General features: G+C 44.5%; 1 protein-coding gene across 5 annotated transcripts in view; it reads left to right on the top strand.

Annotated features, from left to right (window-relative positions):
* The window catches only part of UBN2 (ubinuclein 2), an 855,287-nt gene that overhangs the window by 767,131 nt on the left and 64,988 nt on the right, over positions 1-23,168 (top strand). For 4 of the 5 annotated variants that reach the window (XM_077452498.1, XM_077452497.1, XM_077452496.1 and 1 more), the window contains one exon: positions 20,376-20,613. The exons of the other annotated variant lie outside the window; for it this stretch is intronic. In XM_077452498.1, coding sequence (XP_077308624.1) covers positions 20,376-20,613 — 238 coding nt within the window. The remainder of the gene's footprint in view (positions 1-20,375; positions 20,614-23,168) is intronic. 5 annotated transcript variants of the gene reach the window in all.

The raw sequence follows: 23,168 nt of genomic DNA, 5'->3' as shown, positions 1-23,168 counted from the left end.
GCTTTAGCAAATTGGATCATGCTCTGCTGGGGGTTTTTTTTTGCCTTCCTCTGGATCAACTGTGGGTATAGAATTGGGTATATGGGATTGTATGATTTTTTTTTTTTTTTTTTTTTTTTTTGGTTGAACTGGATGAACTTGTCTTTTTTCAACCTAACTATGTATGGGTTCAGACACTCCTTGTGGCTGGTTGTGTGAACACTGTACACCATGGAGTCTAGCACACTTGATTTAGATATCAAGGTAATATTATGTTCTCTTCTTTTTTGCCTTTCCACACCTTGGACTTTTTTAATCAGTTTTTTTCTTATCTGGTAATTACTGTGTTACTCTTTCACTATTATTATTTTTATTTACATCCTAGGTCCTACCTTCTTTACTTTGCTGACTTCACTTTTTATCACTGTATGTATGGTACCACCCCACTTATTTACTAGGTATATTATACTGTGCTATGTTAAATCACAATCTTATTTATCTACTCTATATAGTTTTTTGGTGATGTTATCCATATCACCCTTATTCATGGGATATCACACACCTCAAAATATCTGTTCCTTGATGGGTTGTCATCTTTATACTCTGGGTTTTTACTGCCTCAGCTTCCGGGACTGATGAGTACCCCGGCTGGCCTCCAGTCCTCACCGCTTCACACCTAGACTCCTACTTGATGCCCGCCGTAGGGTGGGTTCTCTTCCACTACCCTCTTTGAATCCCCCTCTTCCATGCTTACATAGCGCTTATTTACAATTTATATTCTCTATTTACATATTTAGATACTCTTTGCATCCTCTCCTGATGAGTGTAGTTATTCCACGAATCGCGTCAAGCAATTAGATTGTACTCATGTTACCATCCAGGAAACATTTGTAACCTCTCTGTACTATGCTGGTATTATTGTATGTGGTTTACATTGTTATTCATATGGATCAAGAGTCTGGCAATACAATGTATTACTATTTTATTATGCTGGTATGTATTACATTATGGAATACATATTTTATCCTTCTATAAAATCATTCCTTGTTTACAATTTACTATTATATAGCAGTTTGCATACCATCACTAGTTACTGGCCAGACACATTTGTACCCATTTATCTTGATGTGCAGTGTTCGTTTTCCGCCACACATAACATTTTTCTTTCAGGCCAAAAAGTAAAATTTTGGTCTCATCTGACCAGAGCACCTTCTTCCACGTTTTCTGTGTCCCCCACATGACTTCTCACAAACTGAAAACCGGACATTTCTTCTTGCCACTCTTCTATAAATGCCAGATTTGTAGCGTGCATGATGAATAGTTGTCCTGTGAACAGATCTACAGTGCCACTGCACTGCACGTCTGTGCCACCACAGTGCCAATCAGTGCAAATCAAAGGGACAGTAAAAAAAAAAAAAAATTAGACCAACTAAAGTTTCAGACACAATTGCCAGGAAAATTGTTTGAGATGCAACGAAAAACCCACAAATAACTTCAGGTGAAATACGGGACTCTCTGTTTCAAGATGCACAATAAGGAGGCACTTGAAGAAAGACGGGCTTGCATGGTCAAGTCGCCAAAAGAAAGCCATTACTACGCAAATTCTACAAAGTATCCCACTTACAATACGCCAAACAGCACAGAGACGAGCCTCAAACCTTCTGGCATAGTCATTTGGAGTGATGAGACCAAAATTGTGCTTTTTGGCCACAACCATAAACACTACATTTGGAGAGGCGTCAACAAAGGCCTATGATGAAAGGTACACCATTTCTACTGTGAAACACAGAGGTGGATCGCTGATGTTTTGGGGATGTGTGAGCTACAAAGGCACAGGAAATGTGGTCAAAATTGGCAAGATGAATGCAGTATGTTATCAAAAAGTACTGGAGGAACATTTGCATTCATCAGCCAGGAAGCTGCGCATGGGACGTACTTGGACATTCCCGACATGACGATCCAAAACCTACAAGGCCAAGATGACCTGTCATTGGCTACAGCAGAATAAAGCAAAGGTCCTGGAGTGGCCATCTCATTCTCCTGACCTCAATATCATTGAGCCACTCTGGGGAGATCTCAAATGTGCAGTTCATGCAAGACAGCCCAAGAATTTATAGGAACTGGAGGCTTTTTGCCAAGAGGAATGGGCAGCTTTACCATCTGAGAAGATGAAGAGCCTCATCCACAAATACCACAAAAGACTTCAAGCTGTCATCGATGTTAAAGGGGGCAATACACTGTATTAAGAACTGGGGTATGTAAACTTTTGATCAGGGTCATTTGGGTAGTTTCTGTTGTGATTATGATTTAAAGCGAGTAAACACGGTTGATAATAAATGGCTTCAGCCAAACACTATCCATGAGTGAAAGAAAATGGAAAATTGTATCATACTTACCGTAATTTTGCTTTCCTGGTGCCTATCCATGGTAGCATACCTGTGATAAGCTACACCCCAGACTCCTCCCCTCAGGATAGTGAATATATTATAAAAGTGACAGCCTTACCACCCCGATGGCATTCGCCTATTATATTGAATACCACGGGAGGACATGTATGCTACCATGAATCGGCACCAGGAAAGGAAAATTACAGTAAGTATGATACAGTTTTCTGTTTTGTTGGTACCTCCATGGCAGCATACCTGTGATAAATGGCTAACAGGGTGGGTAATGCTCATAAAGAAAACTTTATTATGGAACAGGGAGAGCTGACTTAATTGCCTTTCTTCCGAATTCCACTGAAATGAGTGCCCTTGGGTCAATCCTGTAATGGCGCATTAATGTATTTGGGGGTGACCAGGTGGCCGTTTTGCAAGTAGTCTCTAGAGAGACATTAGCCCTTGCCGCCCAAGATGAAGAGACTGCCCTCGTTGAGTAGGCTTTCACCGCCGGAGGATCCATCCCTCTAGCCCCGTATGCTTTTTGGATTAGCTTACAAATCCAAGAGGCAATAGTTCTTGATGCAGCTTCTTTCCCTCTGTTCCTGCCCCAAAGGAAGTATGAATAATTAGTTTGATGCTCTAAATGGGCTTGTAGCCTGCAGGTAGCATTTTAGAACCCTGCAAATGTCCAATTTTTGCAGTGAACCTGAAAGCAGATCCGTAAAGGTAGGTAGCGCCCAGGCAAGTGGATCGACAAGAAACTTTAGGAACAAAACCCTGCACTGTCCGAAGCTCCACACTATCCAGGGAAAAATATATGTGTTCATAGTCTGCTCCCAAAGCTTGTAATTCGGAGACCCTCTTCCCAAAAGTCACTACAATTAGACAGTCTTGAGCGCCAGGTTCCATAGGGAAGCAGATTCTATTGGGGCAAAAGGCTGAGACATCAGATAGTCCAGGACAAAGATCAGATCCCAAGCAGGAAAATAACCCTTTACTGGAGGTCAAATTTTTTGGACTGCCCTGAAGAATTGAATGATGAGCAAGTCCTCTGCCCATCTTTTTTGGGTAGCTGCCCAAATAGCCACCACCTGAACCTTTAGTGAGCTTAGACTGAGACCAAGGTCCAGGCCAGTGGAAGGAATTGTGGGATCCGAGCACTTGTCTTCCACAAACAGTTTGAACTTATCCCAGACTTTTGGCTTTCAAAAGAGTTGAAATCACATTTGAGGAGCCAATTTCTCTTTCAACATCCAAACATGCAGATTCAATTTGTGAGGAGCTGGATGCACAAATCTCCCTTGAGAGAGAAGTTGAGGTAGCACTGGGATCTTGAGAGGGTGACAAGTAATGGGGCACATTGCCCAGGGGAACCAAGGCCTCCTCATCCAGTATGATAGCATTGCCACTACTCTGGTTTCTTCATCAATCTGAGCAGAAACTTTGAGATTAGATGTTTTGGGAGGCTGTTTTGCAATGCCACGGGCTCGAGGGGGCATCTACTGCCTCTTCCTGAGAGTGAGGCAGGCGGGAGAAAAATCTTGGTAGTTTGGCATTTATTGGTGAGGCAAAAAGGTCGATCTCTGGAGGATTCTAGAGATTCCTGATCCAATCAAAAACTGAGGGGTGAAGAGACCACTCGTCTTGAAAACACAGAGACACATGATCTGCCTTTTCGTTCAGATGACCCGGAAGGTAGCCCGCCTTCAGATCCAGCGGATTTCTCTCTGCCCACAACATGATGGGCTCCACCTCTCTCAGTAAAGGGATTCTGTGGGTTCCCCCTTGTCGTTGGATAGACAATACTGCTGCCCTGTTGTCCAGGCGTAATAGGACCAGCTTCTGGTGTAGATGTTCTTCCAGACTCACTAGGGCTAGAGAGGCCACCTGCAACTCCAAGACATTGGAGACTGCCTTCTTTGTGGGAAAGTCCCATCTCCATTGTACTGCAAGGTGATAGCAGTGTGCTCCCCAACCCATCAAACTCGCATCAATGGTAAGGATGGTCCAGGAGGGATATTAAAAAAGTCGAGGTCTTGAGATCAGGTCTGTCTTCGACCACCAAAGGAGACCCCTCCCCATGGGAACTGAAAGAGAAATTCGTTGCCATAGTGACTTCCACTGTAACAGGAAGACCACTTGAAAGAGCCTCCAATGCCAATGAGCCAAGGGTAGCATCGGGATACAGGATAACATGGTCCCGATTAGACTCAGTTTGATGCTGACAGCTGAGAAAGTGATCTGACGTGACACATCTTTTGGACAATAGCTGCTACTTTCTGGGGGGGCACACTGTTCCGGCTGCGATGTTGAAAACAGCGCAGAGGTAGATCATTGACTGGGTTGGGGTTAAGAGACTCTCTTCTGCATTCAGACACCCAAACTCCTTCAGGGTGGACAGGAGAACCTCTCTGTGATCCAGAAGCTGCACTGGGTTGGGGGCTAGCAATAGGATGTCGTCCAAAAAGTGGAAAACTTGCAGATCGCAGACCTTTCTCCCTGAGGGGTGCCAGGATTGCAATCAGCACTTTCGAAAATATCTTTAGGGATGTGCAGAGGCCAAAAGGAAGGCACTGGTACTGGAGGTGCATGGGGCCAACCGCCACTCTTAGAAATTTCTGGAAGGCAAGAGAATGGTTATGTGAAAATAGGAGTCTTGAAGGTCCACCGAGATCATCCAGTCCCCCGTTTAGACCATCTGGATGATAGTTTTTAAGGACTCCATTTTGAAGAAGTCTAACTGAATAAAACGATTTAACTGTTTCAAATCCACCACTGGTTTCCATTCTCCACTCTTTTTGGGGATAAGAAAGAGAAAGAAATAGAATCCTGTGAATCTCTCAGAAGGAGGAACAGGGATTACTGCTTGCTGAACCTGCAGTAGATGAATATATTTCTTTAGGGCCTCTGCCTTCTGAGGAGAAGCTGGCAATTTTGTTAGCACAAACAAATCTTGCAGGGGATGATCTAAGAATGTCCAAAAATGCCCAAAACAGATGGTGGATACCACCCAGGGATCCATGCATCGTCTGGAGCAAGCCTCTTCAACCTGGCCCCCGACCGGGGGAAGTTGGCATGGCCTTATGTTAAAAGATTTTATCCCCTCATGGGGTTTGGGGAGACTCCTTTGCTTGTTTGACTTCAAGAAAGTAGCTTCAGTACTTCTCCAGTTCTTCTTGGAGTCTCTGTTTTGGCAGAACTGTGAGAAGTTCCTGGAGGACTGGAATTTAGAGGAAAAAACTTAAGAGCGCCTAACCCTCCTGTCCTGGGGAAGTAATCCTGATTTTTTTTTTTTTTTTCCCCCACGTCACTCGAGATTGCCTTCTCCAGCCTATCCCCAAATAAGGCTTTCCCGTCAAAGGGGATCTTGCACCAATTTTGCTTCGATGCTGCGTCGGCCGCCCATGGCTTCAGTCACAGGGCCCGTTTGGCCATGATCATGTGCAACATCGCTCTAGCTGAATACCTAACTTAATCAATTACTGCTTCTCCCACAAAGTCTGTAGATAACTTAAGCTCTTCCAGCGCTTTTATGATGTCATCTTTAGGTACATCTTGTTGAATGGCTACTTCAATGTTCTCGGTCCAAACCATGATGGCATTAGAGACTGATGCCAATGCTACCACTGGTTTGCAGGCTCCTCCTGCCAATTGGTAGGCTTTTTTAAGGTCCGAATTGATGCGCCTATCCAATGGATCCTTAAAGGAGGCCGAGTCCTCCATTGGCAGGGTGATGTTTTTAGCTAGGCGCACCACTGCAGCATCGACCGCCGGAGGAGTGTCTAAGAGAACAGAGTCAGATCCTGATAAGGGATACAGTTTTTGAAGTCGGTTTAAGGAAAAACGTTTGTCTGTTTTCCTCCATTCTCTCATACAAGATCCTTTAACTCCTCCATAAAGGGAAAAAGGAAAGTCTTTTCTTTAGGAATGGAAAAAAGGACTTGGACTTCTTAGGTGGTTCCTCCGCTACCTCCCAGCTGATGGCTTGTTTGACCACTGAAACAAAAGGCTGGACTAAAGCAAAGTTGAACCCTGAGGGTGCAGAGTCTCTGACGACTTTTTTTTATTAAATCTGTCACTTGCTGAACCTCAGCTTTTTCTTGTTCAGCATAACCCCAAAGATTGACTTTGCAGATAAGCCTATCTGCCATAGGGGTGGAACTTCTTGGAACTTTCCCGCCTGGGGGGCTAGATGAACGTTGTCTTTTAGAAGCCAACCTCCCATTGGTGTTGAGAACTAGTCAAACGACTGTGATCAGAACTTGGCTGGGAATGACCACTGTGATGGCCAGAAGTCTTATTAGACATGTCTTGGCATATAGGGCTGAAACGAAAGTAACAGCGTAAAGGCACTCTGTTGTTCCAAAAATATATATACAGTGCCTTTTGCCACATTTCAGGCTTCAAACCTAAGGATATAAAATTTTTATTTTTTGTGAAGAATCACCAACAAGTGGGACACAATTGTGAAGTGGAACGAAATCTATTGGATTTTTGAAACTTTTTTAACTAATAAAAAAATGAAAAGTGGGGCGTGCAAAATTATTCGGCCCCCTTGCGTTAATACTTTGTAGAGCCACCTTTTGCTGCGATTACACCTGCAAGTCGCTTGGGGTATGTCTCTATCAGTTTTGCACATTGAGAGACTGAAATTCTTGCCCATTCTTCCTTGCAAAACAGCTTGAGCTCAGTGAGGTTGGATGGAGAGCGTTTGTGAACAGCAGTTTTCAGCTCTTTCCACAGATTCTCGATTGGATTCAGGTCTGGACTTTGACTTGCCCATTCTAACACCTGGATACGTTTATTTGTGAACCATTCCTTTGTAGATTTTGCTGTATGTTTGGGATCATTGTCTTGTTGGAAGATAAATCTCCGTCCCAGTTTCAGGTCTTTTGCAGACTCCAACAGGTTTTCATCCAGAATGGTCCTGTATTTGGCTGCATCCATCTTCCCCTCAATTTTAACCATCTTCCCTGTCCCTGCTGAAGAAAAGCAGGCCCAAACCATGATGCTGCCACCACCATGTTTGACAGTGGGGATGGTGTGTTGAGGGTGATGAGCTGTGTTGCTTTTACGCCAAACATATCGTTTTGCATTGTGGGCAAGAAGTTCGATTTTGGTTTCATCTGACCAGAGCACCTTCTTCCACATGTTTGGTGTGTCTCCCAGGTGGCTTGTGGCAAACTTTAGACAAGACTTTTTATGGATATCTTTGAGATATGGCTTTCTTCTTGCAGCTCTTCCATAAAGGCCAGATTTGTGCAGTGTACGATTGATTGTTGTCCTATGGACAGACTCTCCCACCTCAGCTGTAGTTCTCTGCAGTTCATCCAAAGTGATCATGGGCCTCTTGGCTGCATCTCTGATCAGTCTTCTTGTCTGAACTGAAAGTTTAGAGGGATGGCCAGGCCTTGGTAGATTTGCAGTGGTCTGATACTCCTTCCATTTCAAAATGATCACTTGCGCAGTGCTCCTTGGGATGTTTAAAGCTTGGGAAATCTTTTTGTATCCAAATCCGGCTTTAAACTTCTCTACAACAGTATTACGGACCTGCCTGGTGTGTTCCTTGGTCTTCATGATGCTCTCTATGCGCTTTCATCAGAACCCTGAGACTATCACAGAGCAGGTGCATTTATACAGAGACTTGATTACACACAGGTGGATTCTATTTATCGAGTGATAGTAGGGGCGCTGAAAAAATTGTAAATATGAACGTCAATTACAAATGTGAAAATTATTAATCATAAAACACCTCAAGTAATAGTCAACCTATCACCATGAATTAAAAAACAAATATTTGCAACGAAATAAAAATAAAAAAATAATAAAGTCCCACTTAGATACTAGAAAAACAAAAATATCCACAGTCCAAGACAGTGATTCATTCAGTGAAAAACTCAGTCTAAATCCATATGCCAGAAGGCGGCTGAAATCTTCTACAAAGTTGTGACACGTCCCTTCACCAAACTTTTTTTGGACACAGAAAAACACCCCAACTGTGAAGATAAAGTTGTCTTCTTACCAGATGCTGTTGACTACTTTACTTAAAAAGATAGTCAAATAGGCTTATGCAGGTGAATTCCCTGCTCACATGGAATATGCTGGACCTCTTATGGAAAAAACCTTCTCCTCATAGATTCAGACAGGTCATAAAAAAAGGAGAGCAAACAGAATCCATAGTGTGACACCGTTTAATAATAAAAATAAATTAAAAAACATAAGGCCAAATGGCTGCTTACATATGCCGGTGCCCGACCTGGCACTGGGGCTGCTCGCTTAAAACAATCGTTTCGTAATGGATGCGTAGTTCCTCGTTGTGTAGGGCGTGCGTTCCACCAAGAAACAGCCGACAACCAAAAGCGTCCGGAACTGTACGTATACGAACGTGACTAGGTACCGCCTCGACGTACGTTTCGTTTGACACGTCATCAGGAAAATTTTTATTCCTTTTTTTCACATTTTTATAAGTGGCGCGGAGTTTACTAGCTGTTATTTTTCAGCTATATTTTGACATGGATTCTATTTATCACCATCAGTCATTTAGGACAACATTGGATCATTCAGAGATCCTCGCTGAACTTCTGGAGTGAGTTTGCTGCACTGAAAGTAAAGGGGCCGAATAATTTTGCACACACCACTTTTCAGTTTTTTATTTGCTAAAAAAGTTTAAATTATCCAATAGATTTCGTTCCACTTCACAATTGTGTCCCACTTGTTGGTGATTCTTCACAAAAAATTTAAATTTTATATCTTTAAAGCCTGAAATGTGGCAAAAGGTTGAAAAGTTCAAGGGGGGCGAATACTTTTGCAAGGCACTGTGTATGTGTATATATATATATGTATATATAATATATAATTATTTTTTTTATTTTTTTATTTGGTGCATGTCCTTACGTAAGAAAACAAATGTCTTGGTCTGACAGCAGCTGACTTATAACTGTGGGGCAGACAGAGGCCGAAAGGCAGTGGAGATAAACACTAGAGAAAAAAAGTAAGGGAAAACCATAACAGTTAGGGAGGTGGGAGACACACCCTTACAGTCTAACAACCAAGAGATTTTTTTTTTGAATAGCGAAGAAAAGAGGACAGCACCCAAGAGATCATGGCTCCTCCTCCCACAGGACACGCCTAATCAATCAAGTCTTTAATAGGAGGCCTCCATGTTGCTTCCATCAGTTAGTTTTTTTGTGCTTCCTCCAGCTGGAGGAACACCTCGGGTGGGAGCCATGATCTCTCGGGGCTTTCCTGAGAGACAAGAGGTTCTCGCCTATCAGTCTTTTTTTTTCTGGGAGAGTGATCCTCCCACTTGCCTCCTGTAGGATGGTCTCCTTCTTCCGTGATCAAGGAGAGCCTGTATTTCACTTCAGGCAGGCGATTGTTCTCCTTGTACCCCGCTGGACACCCGTATCAGGGGATAAACGGTGGGAAGGAACGGCTACCATTGTTCTGGTGGCCGAGGAGTGCCTTGGCCGTGTCCTGCATAGGAAGAGGCTGCACTTCCGGGTTGGCGCGTGGCGTAATTTTCGGCCGCAAAGCGCAGGGGTAGAGGGCAGGGTCACCTGGTGCCTTTAAGTTCCAGTTCCAGGTCAGTGCAGCGGCATTTTTTTAATCTGAAACTGGCGTTTTCTTCACCACGCGTCTGCAGATAGCTATTGATAGCGATACAGCGGATAAGGGGGCAAGCCAAGGCACCAGCAAGGCCAAGGTAAGGGACTGTGTCCTTTGTTACACTGGGGCGTTTTCTCTTGTGGGGTTTACTCACCCTTTCCCCCCTTCCCCCACACCCTCCATCTCCCTGGGAATGTTTGTTGCAGTGGCTAGTGGTTAGCATATCTGCCTAGCAATAGGGGACCTTAGGTGATGATGGCTTACTGTGCACAGGGAAGTAAGATGTTGTCTTTCCTAATGCACCTGGGTGTTTTATCTGTGCTGTGTAGAAGCCTTTTCAGAGTGGTTCCTTGTCTTTCTGTTTGTCCATGCCAAAAGTTCTATCCAACCAGTAAAGAGAAGGTGCCCTGTCTGCAAGGAAAAATTAAGCAAAGTTTGGACCAAATCGCTTTGTGCAGATTGCATTGCAAATCTAGTCGGGGAGGAGGATCCATCCTTTTGTGGCGATTTGGTTACAACTATTAAGGATGAGCTCTGTGCCACCTTTCAAGCCTTTAGGTCAAACCTAAAAGAGGAACCAGGTCCCTCAGGGGAACCCAGGGCTCCACAGCTATCTTCACAACGACAAGGTGGCTCTCAAATACTGACAGGGTGTCCGATCTCTCAGGACGCTTCCCAAGAATCCGCTTCCCTCGCTCCAGATGGAACAAATTCCGAGGAGGCGAAAAATGAAGCAGATGCTGCTTCTAAGTACAAAATGTCGCTAGAAGAGGTTGGAGGACTCCTGAAAGTGATCCATGCTACTTTGGAGATAGAAGAGGAAAAGAAGGAGCTCTCCCTGCATTATGGCATGTACGCTGGTCTGGGAGATTCAAAACGCCGTTCTTTTCAAATCCATTCAGTAATCACAGATATGATTAAAAAAGAGTGGCTGGAACCTGAGAAGAAGCCATTCTTTTCCCGGACTCACGGGAAGATTTCCATTTAAGGAAAATCCTGACTCTATCTGGAACAAGGTTCCAAAATTGGATTCAGCCTTTTCCCAGGTCTTGAAGTCTATGGACCTCCCCTTTGAGGATATGGGCACTCTAAAGGAGCCCATGGATAAAAAGATGGACCTGCTTCTTAAAAGAACCTGATGATGAACAATCTAAAACCGGCAATGGCAACAACTTGTGTTGCAAGGAACTTAGAACATTGGGTTAACCAGCTGAAGGCCCATGTTACTGCGGATTCCCCAAAACTGGAGATTCTGGACTCCTTGACAACTTTGTCTGCGCAATATCGTACATTGGGGATGATTCAGAAGAATCGATTCGCTTGTCAGCCAGGTCAGCAGCTTTTACAAACTCTGCTAGGAGGGCTTTGTGGCTTGGCCAGGGAATGCTGCATCTAAAAACCGAATGTGTAGCGTTCTCTTTGCAGGAGATTTGTTGTTCGATTCGGAGCTCCATTCTTGACCGTACGGCTGATAAAAAAAGAAGGCATTTCCAGTCAAGAAGAAACCGGTGCAGACCCATAAGTGTTTTTTTTTTGCCTCCAAAAGGACAGCAGGAAGGAAAAACGCAAAGCAAGAGAAGGCCATGGTCTTCCCAATCCTCCTAAGACCTCCGGAAAACAGCAATGTTGGAGGAAGTCTCCTGGAGTTTCTTCCTCAGTGGAGAGCCATTAATTCAAACCAGTTTATTGTGAATATGCTCTTCCAGGGATACGTGGTAGAATTCACGGAAGAACCTCCAAAAAGATTATTGGTGACCAACGTCCCAAGGGATCCGGTCAAGGCTTTCTCTATGAAGTCCCTAATTCAGGAACTGAAATCCCAGAGAGTCATTGTTCCGGTCCCGACAGGGGAGTTCCTTCAGGTAAGTTCCGCCTCATCCTAAATCTCAAAATGCTGAACAAATCGGTAGAGTACAGAAGATTTCGGATAGATTCCATTTTCTCAGTAAGAAACCTCCTGAATCAAGGGTGCTACATGGCATCAATAGACTTACAGGATGCCTACCTCCACATTCCTATTGCCGCCAGGTTCCAGAAATATGAGGTTTGCACTGAAAGAAGTGAAGAACGTGGTACATCTGCAATTCAGAGCACTCCCATTCAGTCTGTCATCATCCCCATGGGTGTTAATGAAAATGGCGGAAGCATTGGCGCCTTTGCGTCTAGATGGAATCTCAGTGGTTACTTATCTGCACGACCTGCTGTTTTTTGCTCAAACCAGAGAAGGTCTTCAAGAAAACTTGGTCAGAGCCTGTGTTCACTTAGAATCCATAGTGTGGATCTTAAATCTCCAAAAGTCAAATCTGATTCCCTCACAGGATGTGTTATTCCTGGGTTTCCATATCAACTTTTTGGAGCAAAAAAAATTTCTTCCAGAAGTAAAACAGAAAAAAGTTGGTAGAAGTGGTCTTACTGTTACAGTCCAGTCAGCTTCTATCCATCAGGAAGATCAAGATCATGGCAACTCTGACCTCTTCCACACTGGCAGTTCAGTGAGCAAAGCTTCATTTCAGACCTCTGCAAAGTTTTTTGTTAAAAACCTGGAATCACCAACAAGATTCACTGGATTCACTAGGGTAAAAAGGAGTCTCTGGTGGTGGAAGAGTCAGACAAGATATTCAGAAGGCCTGTTATGGTCTTTCCCAACACAGGTAAGGTTAACAACTGATGCCAGCTCCTTGGGTTGGGGGGCTCATATGAGCAATTGGTGGACCCAGGGCTTGTGGCCCACAAGAAAAGCAATGAGGTCCTCAAACTGGAGGGAACTCAAGGCGATAGAAATGGCCTTACTGACCTTTGCAGAAGTCCAGGGTCAGCATGCTCAGATCCTGTCAGACAACGCCACATCTGTGGCTTACATAAACAGACAGGGGGAAACCAGAAGCTCTGCAGGACCTAGCAAGAGGCATTCTAATTTGGGCAGAGCTCCATACTGTATCCTTGTCCGTGGTCCATTTAAAGCGGTAGTAAACCCGCTAATGTTTTTTGGGTCTTTTTTTTACCACCTGCAAAGCAAAAGTCATAATGAGCTAGTATGCACCGCATACTAGCTCATTATGAAATACTTACCTTAGAATGAGGCCCCGACATCTGGCTCGATCCACGCTGAGGGAGCTGACATGCTCCCTCTGCATTTCTTCTGGGTATCGCGGCTCCGGCGCTGTGAGTGGCGCGCGGGAGATTTCATCCCGGCCGAGTCCGGTCTCTGCCGGACTTTCAGCCGAGAATCCCCTTGTGCGCATGTGCCGCTGCAGTCAGCGGCGCATACCGAGGGGAATATATCCTAAACCGTACAGGTTTAGGAGATTTTTTTTTACCTATAGGCTTTCCTGTAGGTAAAAGTCAAAAAAATTAGTATACAACCACTTTAAAGGGGACTCTAAACAGGGTAGCAGTTTTTCTCAGCAGGAAGCAGGTATTCGAAGCAGAGTGGCAGTGGAATCCAGTTGTCTTCTGTTTGATTGTGAAGAAATGGGGGTGGCCAAGAGTGGATCTCTTTGCGAATCAGGAAAATTTACAAGTGTCTCGCTTCTTCTCCCTGAACAGGAACGAGTCATCACTGGGAGTGGATGCTCTGGTGCACAGATGGAAATTTCACCTCTGTTACGCATTTCCCCTTTTTCAGCTTATCCCTCATGTCATAAAAATCCGGAAAGAGGATACGACAGTAATCCTCATCAATCCCTTCTGGCCCAAAAGGCTTTGGTTTTCATCTCTTCTACAGATGCAACTAAAACCGTATTGGCACCTTCCGTTAAGACAAGACCTCCTGCTACAAGGTCCTCTGCTTCACCAGGAAGTAGCACAGCTAAAACTCACGGCTTGGTTTCTGCGGCGGTGAGTTGGGCAGAAAAAGCTGGTGCCACCCCCGAACAAATCTGTAAGGCAGCTACTTGGGCAAGTCTGATGACCTTTGCCCTTCATTATAGGTTAGACCTCATGATGGCTGGTGACCAGTCTTTTGGAAGGAAAGTCTTACAGGCTATCCCACCCTAAATGGAGTAAGTCTTGATAATCCTCTTGGGTGCTGTCCTGAGAGACTTTTTGGAAAAGTTCAAGTTAGGCTTACCGGTAACTTGTTTTCCAATAGGCTTTCAGGACAGCAGTAACTCGCCCTATTTATTCTGTTGCTGTAATACTATGATATAACTGTCGCTTATATGTTGCAGCTAGGGCTGGAGGTTCTCTACAAACAACTGATGGAAGCAACGTGGAGGCCTCCTATTAAAGACTTGATTGTTTGAGGTGTTTTCTGTGGGAGGAGGAGCCATGATCTCTCGGGTGCTGTCCTGAAAGCCTATTGGAAAAGAAGTTACCAGTAAGAAAAATGGAGGTGTGGCTGCAAAAACCTCACGGTATACGGCACCTTATCCCAATATGTTATGTCATATTTTACAAAAAATATGAAATGTCTTTCATCAGAGCCCAACTGATGAGGTTGCGATGGGCTCTGATAAAGGACATAGCTTCAAAATGCATCAGCCAGCAGGGACCCTGGTTAGGTCCTTCTTGCTCTAGAACAGGGGTGGCCAACCCGCGGCTCTCGAGCCGCATGCGGCTCTTTGATCGGTTTCCTGCGGCTCTTCGGGCTGGTTCGGGCTGTTTCATTGCGGTGACAGGCAGCCCGAGTCTCTGCACTCCTCCGCTCCTCCCACACATCAACAGCCAATCAGCGTGTAGTGTCCCTAGCCCGCCACATTTGAATACATAAGCGCTGGAGTGAGGCTGAAGGGGGGCAGAGGAACGAGAAACACGCTGTATCTGAAGCCGATGAGATACAAAAAGGTATGGCCACAAGTGTGCAGGTTACTGATCTGTCCTCCCTTCTCCCTCTGTCTTGCTCTGTACTTTTTTTTTTTTTTAATAATGGTTTCACCTGAACACTGATAAGATCTGCTCAGCACATTCTCTGTCTGTTGATAGTGTGACACACTGCTGGCTGTTAACCATTTCAGCTTCTTTTCACTTATTTATCCAGAGCTCTGTGTGTGCTGCATGCTTTCTGTGATGTTTTTTGGAAGAATTTACTGCTAGTTCAGGCTAGAAGACCCATTAACTGTTTATTGTTATCCTGACCAGTTCACTGTTTGTAAGACAATTTGTATTTTGGAAATTAGATGAGCTGCTGTCTTCTGTCACATGGATGTACTTTCAAAGGAAGATTACTGACCTGTGGTCTTTGTAGTGTTAAAACAGTGTGTGACATTACAATAAATCCAGCTGAGCAAAAGTATGTGTGTATGAGGAAGGGATGGGGTGATGTTCATGTGTGCCCATGCGTATGATGTGGCTCTTTGCGGTAACTCTGTAAAAAATGTGGCTCTTGGTCTTCGTCTGGTTGGCCACCCCTGCTCTAGAAGCTTTGGCAAAGTCAGGAGATAGCCCATGTAGTGGCCCGGATGAGCACATGCACTACCTATGTTTGTGAGTAGTTACATTTTTACATTTGAACTTCAATAAAATTGTTGTTGAATAATGCACTAGGCCCTCTGTTTTTATCTATTTCCCACACTGATAGCTATATATTGCATCCCCTAAAATACTCTATTTATACTAACATGTCGGTTCTAGCTATTACCATACTAAAATAAATACATTTTACCAAAAGTATTGGGTCACCTGTCTTTACATGCATGCTAACTTCCCTGTCTTAGTCCGTAGGGTCCAATGTTGAGTTGGCCCACCCTTTGCAGCTATAACAGCTTCAACTCTTCTGGCAAGGCTGTCCACAAGGACACTTATGTTGGAGACAAGGCCTGGCTCCTCTCTAATCCATCCCAAAAGTGTTCTATCGGTTTCAGGTCAGGACTCTGTTCAGGCCAATCAAGTTCTTCCACCCCAAACGCGCTCATCCTTGTCTTTATGGACCTTGCTTTGTGCACTGGTGCGCAGTCATGTTGAAACAGGAAGGGGCCATCCCCAAACTGTTCCCAGAAGATTGGGAGCATGAAATTGTCCAAATTTCTTCCTTCACCACTTAGAGTAACTCCCCTCTGGGTAATCGATGTACATTGCAGGGATTTTAACAAGCTTTGTTGCAGATTCCTACTTTTTTGTTCTGAAGAAAAAGTTGTTTGTGTCCATGTGCAGAGTGAAGGAGTATAGGAGTGGTTTACTCAATCAGACAACGTTCTTTTGAGCAGGGAGACCGGAACGGCCGCCTCCTGGTGATGTTGGCGCAACATGACAAACCCTTGACGGCAATCCCCAATGTGGTGTCCCCTTCAGGAGAATCGGTCTCCTTACTGGATGTATTAAAGGCATTCCGACAATATTACACCTCCCTCTATACCTCAGTCCTGCAATCGGATTTCCAGTCACGGGACCTTGCACCCTGGCTGGAACCTTGGCATTGGGTTGGCTTTCTGATGAGGAGAGAGAATCCCTGGTGGGGCCGATTACCCCGGAGGAGGTACTGAGGGCGTTGGGGTCCTTCCCTACTGGGAGGTCTCCCGGCCTGGATGGGCTCCCCATTGAGTTCTAGAAAACTCATGGGTACCTACTGGTTCCCAAATTAGCTCAACTTTTTACTCACTGTTTGGCCGATGGTGCCCTTCCGGATTCCATGGGCCGCACCCACATTGTTCTCATCCACAAAACTCCTAAAGACCCCACGTCCTGTGCCTCCTACAGGCCTATCGCCTTACTTAATAGAGATTTTAAGATCCTCACTAAATTATTGACCCTGAGACTGCAGCCCCTACTGCCCACTATCACTAGCCTAGAGGCGATTCAGTTCGCATTGTGCGCTATATAAGTATTTCATTCATTCATTCATTCATTCATTCATCGAGCCTGACCAAACTGGTTTCATGGCCAATAGAGCAATGGACGTCAACTAGAGACGCCTGTTCACCAATATACACGCGCAGCATCTTAATATGGGGTCCAGGTTGGTGGCCTCTCTCGACATTGAAAAGGCCTTTGACGCGGTCGAATGGCCTTTTCTTTGGGAGGTCCTCTGGTGAATGGGATTTTCCCCTAGTTTTTATTGAGTGGATCAAGGTCCTTTACCGTGACCCCACCTCCGCCATTAAGCTGGGGGGGGCTGTCACAGTCTTTCGGTTTGTCCAGAGGTACGCAACAGGGCTGCCCTCTCTCCCCAGCCCTATTTGCCATTGCGATGGAGCCGCTTGCAGAGGCCCTCCGCACCTCCCCTTCCGTTAGGGGGCTGCGGATTGGCTGGTTGGAGGAGAGGGTCGCCCTTTACGCATTCCTCCCTGCTTTTTCTCAACGATGCGGGTCAATCACTTGAGGGAGCCCTACAGATCCTTGTTTCCTTTTCCTCTGTCGCGGGTCTCAAAGTTAACTGGACAAAATCTCTCTTATTCCCCATAGACCCAGCGGCCCAAACCACAGCTCCTCCTAACAGTCCCCTTCAATGGATCGAGACCTTCAAGTATTTGGGAGTTGTGGTCTCCAGACAGGCCTCTGACTACCTACCCCTTAACCTCTCCCCAGTAGTTCAGGAGGCTTGGCAACGACTGAAGGCGTGGGAGTCATTACCACTCTCATTGATGGGACGTATACATTTGTTCAAAATGAAACTGTTACTTAAGTTCACATACCTATTTCGTTGCTCTGCCCAGTGGATACCTAAAAAAAAATCTACACCGCCTCCTCGCCTCTTTTCTGTGAGGTTCACAGTCCCCCAGATACAGCTGGACCACACTGACATGCCCGATCTCTCAGGGCAGCTTGGCGTGCCTGGATCTACATAAGTACTACTTAGCCACGCAGCTAGTCACAACCTCCTGGTGGTTCAATCCGGACACCTCCAATCCGGCTACCCAGATTGAGACGGCAGTGCTGGGATTTCTTGAGGCCCTCAAATTTTTACTTTTTCTGGGCCCCCGAGCCCCCTATCCACTGACGCCTTCAATGCGCACCACGCTGCATGCATGGGGGGCAGGTCTAAAAAAACATAAAATACCCTAAACGGGCAATTTCACCTAGTGCCCCCCTCTGGCAAAACCCAACCCTAGAGCACATCTATAAATTACCTGAGCCTCAGGCCTGGACCAAATTCAACATAAAAATGATATCACAGATTGTTTCCGACCACTCCCTGATTCAGCTTTCAAAATTGAACTCTGACTTTAATGTGCCGCAGTCCTATTTTTTTTCGATACCATCAACTCTCCCACACCTTCAGTAGCCAATTCTCCAGCTCCCCTCCTCAACTAGTAAAGTCTTCCCTGGAGGACCTCCTTAGGTGTGACTGTGCTAAAAAAAAAACACTTCCCAATTATACTCACACCTGCTTATCACCTCCCTCCCGGCATAAGAAACGCTAAGAGCTAGATGGTCCTGTGACATCCCCGATCTTGACAACGATTGGGACGACATTTGGGATTTCCCCTTTAAGTCCCTAGTCTCTCTGAGAGACCGCCTGTACCAATTAAAGATCGTCCACCGGGCCTACTTAACCCCCCCACAGGTTGCATAAAATGAACTCTGGTTCCCCTCCCGGGTGTTGGAGATGTGGTGGGATTCCTGGGGATTTCACCCATGTCTTCTGGACCTGCCCAATGATTGCCTGCTACTGGAATGAGATTCTGGCCTTTTTCACGACGATGGCAATTTGTATACTAGGCCTGATTGAGCAACTAATCCCTACGGTGGCAGGTCGTGGGACTCCTACTGTTTTATGCCCGCAAAGCAATAGCCCTCAGCTGGTGCAAACCAAGCCCCTCTCCTCTCTCTCTGTGGAAACAACTCATTAACAATAGCCTACCTCTATATAAAGATACATACACCAATAGAGGCTGTCCCAGCAAATATGACAAAATCTGGTCTAAATGGTTGGCTGATCCCTCTTCTGCCTCAGAGGTCACCTAGTGGTACCTGCTCCAGATAGCCCCCACATGAATTTCAATTGTGCATACCAAATGTATCTGTTGTTATGTTGACATAAACTGTTTTTCACAGCACCCGGGGACTCATGCTGTTGTACAACAATCATAATACTGGTTACATGTCTGCTATTCATGTATAAAACAACCAAATGGAATCAAGTTGCCGTGTAAGACCAATGTATGTTTGTTTATGTTTTGTCTAAATTAATAAAAAGATATAAAAAAAAGATCAATCAGCTGCTGCACCTGCATAGCTCTAATGAGTAAATTGGCAGGGTCTGCATCTCTTTAGACATGTTTTCTCTTTGGGAATACCACACCAAAAATGACATTTTAGTTGCAGGGGATGCTTAAAAAACCTGGCTTGTATCTTCGTACAGACTTCTGTGAAAATCAGTAAGCCAATAACATAAGCAGAAAATTACCTTTTTAGGGGGACAAAATCTGTGTGCAGAGCACCTCTGCGTAGCCACATTGATTGCACTGCATTATACAGAAAATTACAGCACTGTAGATTGAAAGGAAAAGGTCATTTTTATTAACATTCAATTACAATATGATTTCAGTTGCAATTTTATGCTATTTTTTTTATGTGCGAGTAATTTTCCTACAAAAGTGGAGTTACCCATTATATATACCTTCACCTACTGGCATCTTTGTCTTTTTTTTTTTTTTTTTTTTTTTACTTTTTACTTTTTACTTTTTACTTTTTCTATTCTCCAGTCTCCTTCCTCTTGTCCAGTCTCTCCTCTCCCTTACTGGGCCTGTCTCTTCCTCAGAGGGAAAAGGAGGAGTTGGTGACTCATCTTCATGTTCTATTACTAGGAAGGCAACTTTGCTGCAGGGGTTTGGGCATATGTGATATCAATGGTTGCTAGAGCACCGGTGGTCCTGGCAACCAGTGGATGCTGCTCAGTGGGGATCCAGCGCTGCAGACTGGTGATCTGGTGGTATCACTAAGCCTGGAGTATCACTCAGTCTGGACTGCAGTCTGCCATTTAGTGAAGGCTCCTATACACCAAGAGCAGTGGCCACTGGCTATATATTGTGTGTGTGTGTGGGGGGGGGGGGGGGTGGCTGCTGACACTAGCTAGATAAGAGAAACGAGTTACTGCAGCTGTGAGCATGACATACTGCTGACCTCTAAATGTTTTTTGAAATGCGAAAGCGGGTGCCAGGAGTGGATTCCCTGCCCCCTGTTAGAATGGGCAATCTGGTCGGTGTGGTGGCAGGTGATTTTAGTTAAATGTTGCTAAAGGTGAACCTAGCCTTTAATTTCTGCAACACAGTGACATTACTTGTATATTGCCATGTAGGGAAGATGAAATTTAGAAAATAACATTTTTTTAAATGAACTTGGCCTTTTAAGCCATTTGTAAGTGCATCACAGTAGGCAAGTCTGTTTTTAATCCAAGTCCTGCACAATTGAGAAACCTAATTATTATTTTTTTTTTACTTTTTTAATTCTGAAAGTTTCCTGTGTATTGAAATTATTATGAAAAGCTGTGTTTTTTTTTTACTGACCACTAACGCACGTTTTCTTTTAAAGTCTGCAGCATCTCTTCTTGCAAATACATCACCTTTGACCCTTATGGCTGCACCATTATCAGTAACTAATCCCAACGTGACAACAACCTCACTTAGTCCATTTGGCATGTTGGGTGGCCTGGTACCTGTTAATATGCCATTCCAGTTTCCTTTGGAGCTGCTTACCTTTGGGAGTGACACTGCTGGTGCAACATCTCCATGTTCTACCTCAGCGGCATTTCATCATAATATCACACAGAGTAAGAGCATCAAAATTATCCTGTTTAAACTTGTATCAATTGTTTTCTTTATTTTAACGTGTGGTAAGTCTTGTTTTCGAATAATCAAAAACGTTTTTTATTGCATTTGAATTCATTGTTTGTGCTTTAGTCTTCTTTATAATTGGGCAATTTTAGCCTAGGTTCACTAGTGCTGCTGCATAATCAGTGCATTTTTGTAGCACGTTGTTCTGCAAGTTTTTGATGCATTTTCATGTTTCATGTGTTATTTTTGTGAGGGAGGAGACAAGTTGTTAAACACACACTTCCATAAACACTCCAGAACGCATGCGCATTCCTTTTTCACGCACTCCCATAGAAGTCTATTATTGCAGCAAAATTCTATTTTGACTTCAATGAAGCTTATGCATCGCTGGGAAAATCCACTTCTCCATGTTGCATTGAAGTGAAGAGGCACCACAGTAAATACCGTAATGTGCTTTCCTTTGACATGCATTGCAGCATGATGGCAGATACAGGGGGAATTCACTAAATTGTTAAAAATGTATCTCTCATAAAATATATAGCAATTTACAGAGTTCTATTCACCCGCCCACAATGAACCCTCCTCCGCGCTTTATGAAGAACAGCCTGTTAGTCTTTATGGTAAATTGTATATACCATCAGAGGTATATTCCAATCTGAAGCTGCTGCTTCTTTAAAACAACATGTGAAAATGGCAGTATTTTTAAAAAAACTTCAAAGTCCCTTTATCATACTGCAGCTGCGCTCCCCTTATACTGTCCAATATAAATTGTCAGTAGATAATAAATATGAACTGATAGGATAGATGCATTGTATCGCTGTGATGAAAAGCTTCCACCAAGGATCACCCTGTGCAATGAAATCTCCCCTATGGGGATGCACTCCCCAAAACGCCAAGCATTTTGCACCTTTAAAGGAATGATATATTCCACCTTTCACCAGCTCTTTTATCACCATCCACGTCAGTATACCGTTTCAACAGGGCTCCAGGTTCATGTGAAAAAAATGCAATATCCACATAGTGTAAACCCGTAAACAAATTTATTGGTTTCACAAAAAGCCCCCCTTATAAAAAAGCTGTGTACCAAAATCAATATAAAATGAAGCATTGAAAATTGAAGTGCACTGTGCCTGTATCCATTGTGGTCCTATTGCCGGAAAGAGCCCGCAGCATCCGCTGAGTACAGCGGATGTGTGTCTGTTTCTTTTCCTGCTGTCCGGTCCGTACTGCTGGAATGCACACGTCAATTCCGGTAAGCCACGTCACTGACGCGTTTCGTCATTTCCGACTTCGTCACAAGGGCGTGGCTTACCAACCGGAAGACTGCCTTTTATGTTCATCTTATGGTCACACGACCAATAAAGATCACTCTCCCATTTGATGGATCCACAGGCAGACCAATGGAAAACCATCTAGCCCCCTATGGACAACATACGCGGTGATTCACGGCCGATAACCTCTTACAATGTATATATACAATGGAAACATAGAACACTTAGATTTCTCATTTCTATAGATATGTTTATACTAAAACCATTGTTAAAACCATTGCAATTACAGACATAAGATTAAAAATATTCTTTTTCTTTTTTCAGGAGATGGCAAACGTAGCGAAATGTGATTTTCTTTTTTCTGAATTGAATATATTTTTTAATAAGGGCATATTTCGCTATGTTTGCAAGCAAAGACCCATACAAAGAGGGGTTCATTCTGGGAATTGTAGCCCTTCATTTTTGAGGTATGTGACCCCCCCTCAAAATTGAAGGACTACACATCTCAGGACGAACCCCTCAGAGCAAGCTCAACAGTGCTGCCAATCAGTGCCCATCATTGCCACCTATCAGTGCTGCTCATCATTGCCGATAATTTGGGGGGGGATGTTGATGCACCGACTGAACGGGGGTGGTGGGGGTCCGCCACTGGTACCTACACTAAATTGTGTATTGGTTAAGAGAGGTCTGTGTGTCTTATCAATGAACTGTTATCCTGGTGTGCAACTAAGAGGTTGTGGATTTTATGAGCTAAAAGGAGGAGGGAGGGAGGGAGGGAGGAAGGCCACTGCAGCTGTGTCTTCTTATCACAAGATAGCATGGAAAACTTGTGACCTGAACAAAATGGCTGCTATACAAACACACAGCTATTTGTGGGCCCAGTATGCACAACCGTTACAACTCCTTCAGGTGGTGGCATGGGAGGGAGCTGCAATTTTCCTTCTGACGCAACCAACTCCTGCTGGCTCGGATTGTCGCGACAACCAATCAGCATTGCCATGGGTGCTGCCCTCCCTATGCTGGATTGTGAAATCATATTGCTGAAGAATTAAGCTCCAATGATTTAACCAGCTCAGTGGGATGTGATCATGGTGAAGTGCCGTCTATAAAGGTACATTTGCAACTTCTGGAGAGCCCACAGGATCGAAAAACACTTGTGATGGACCGCCTGGCACCCATCCTGGGTGCCTCCGCATCGATGCAGCTTCCTCCACTCTGAAATCAGATATTATAGCTTAGAATTGCAGCCAAGAACTAGACACTAGCTTAGGTGCGAACAG

Source organism: Lithobates pipiens, unplaced genomic scaffold, assembly GCF_037356315.1.
Source record: "Lithobates pipiens isolate NorthernLeopardFrog02 unplaced genomic scaffold, aLitPip1_a1.2 Scaffold_23, whole genome shotgun sequence".
NCBI lineage: Eukaryota > Metazoa > Chordata > Amphibia > Anura > Ranidae > Lithobates > Lithobates pipiens.
This window is presented reverse-complemented; position numbering and strand designations above follow the sequence as displayed.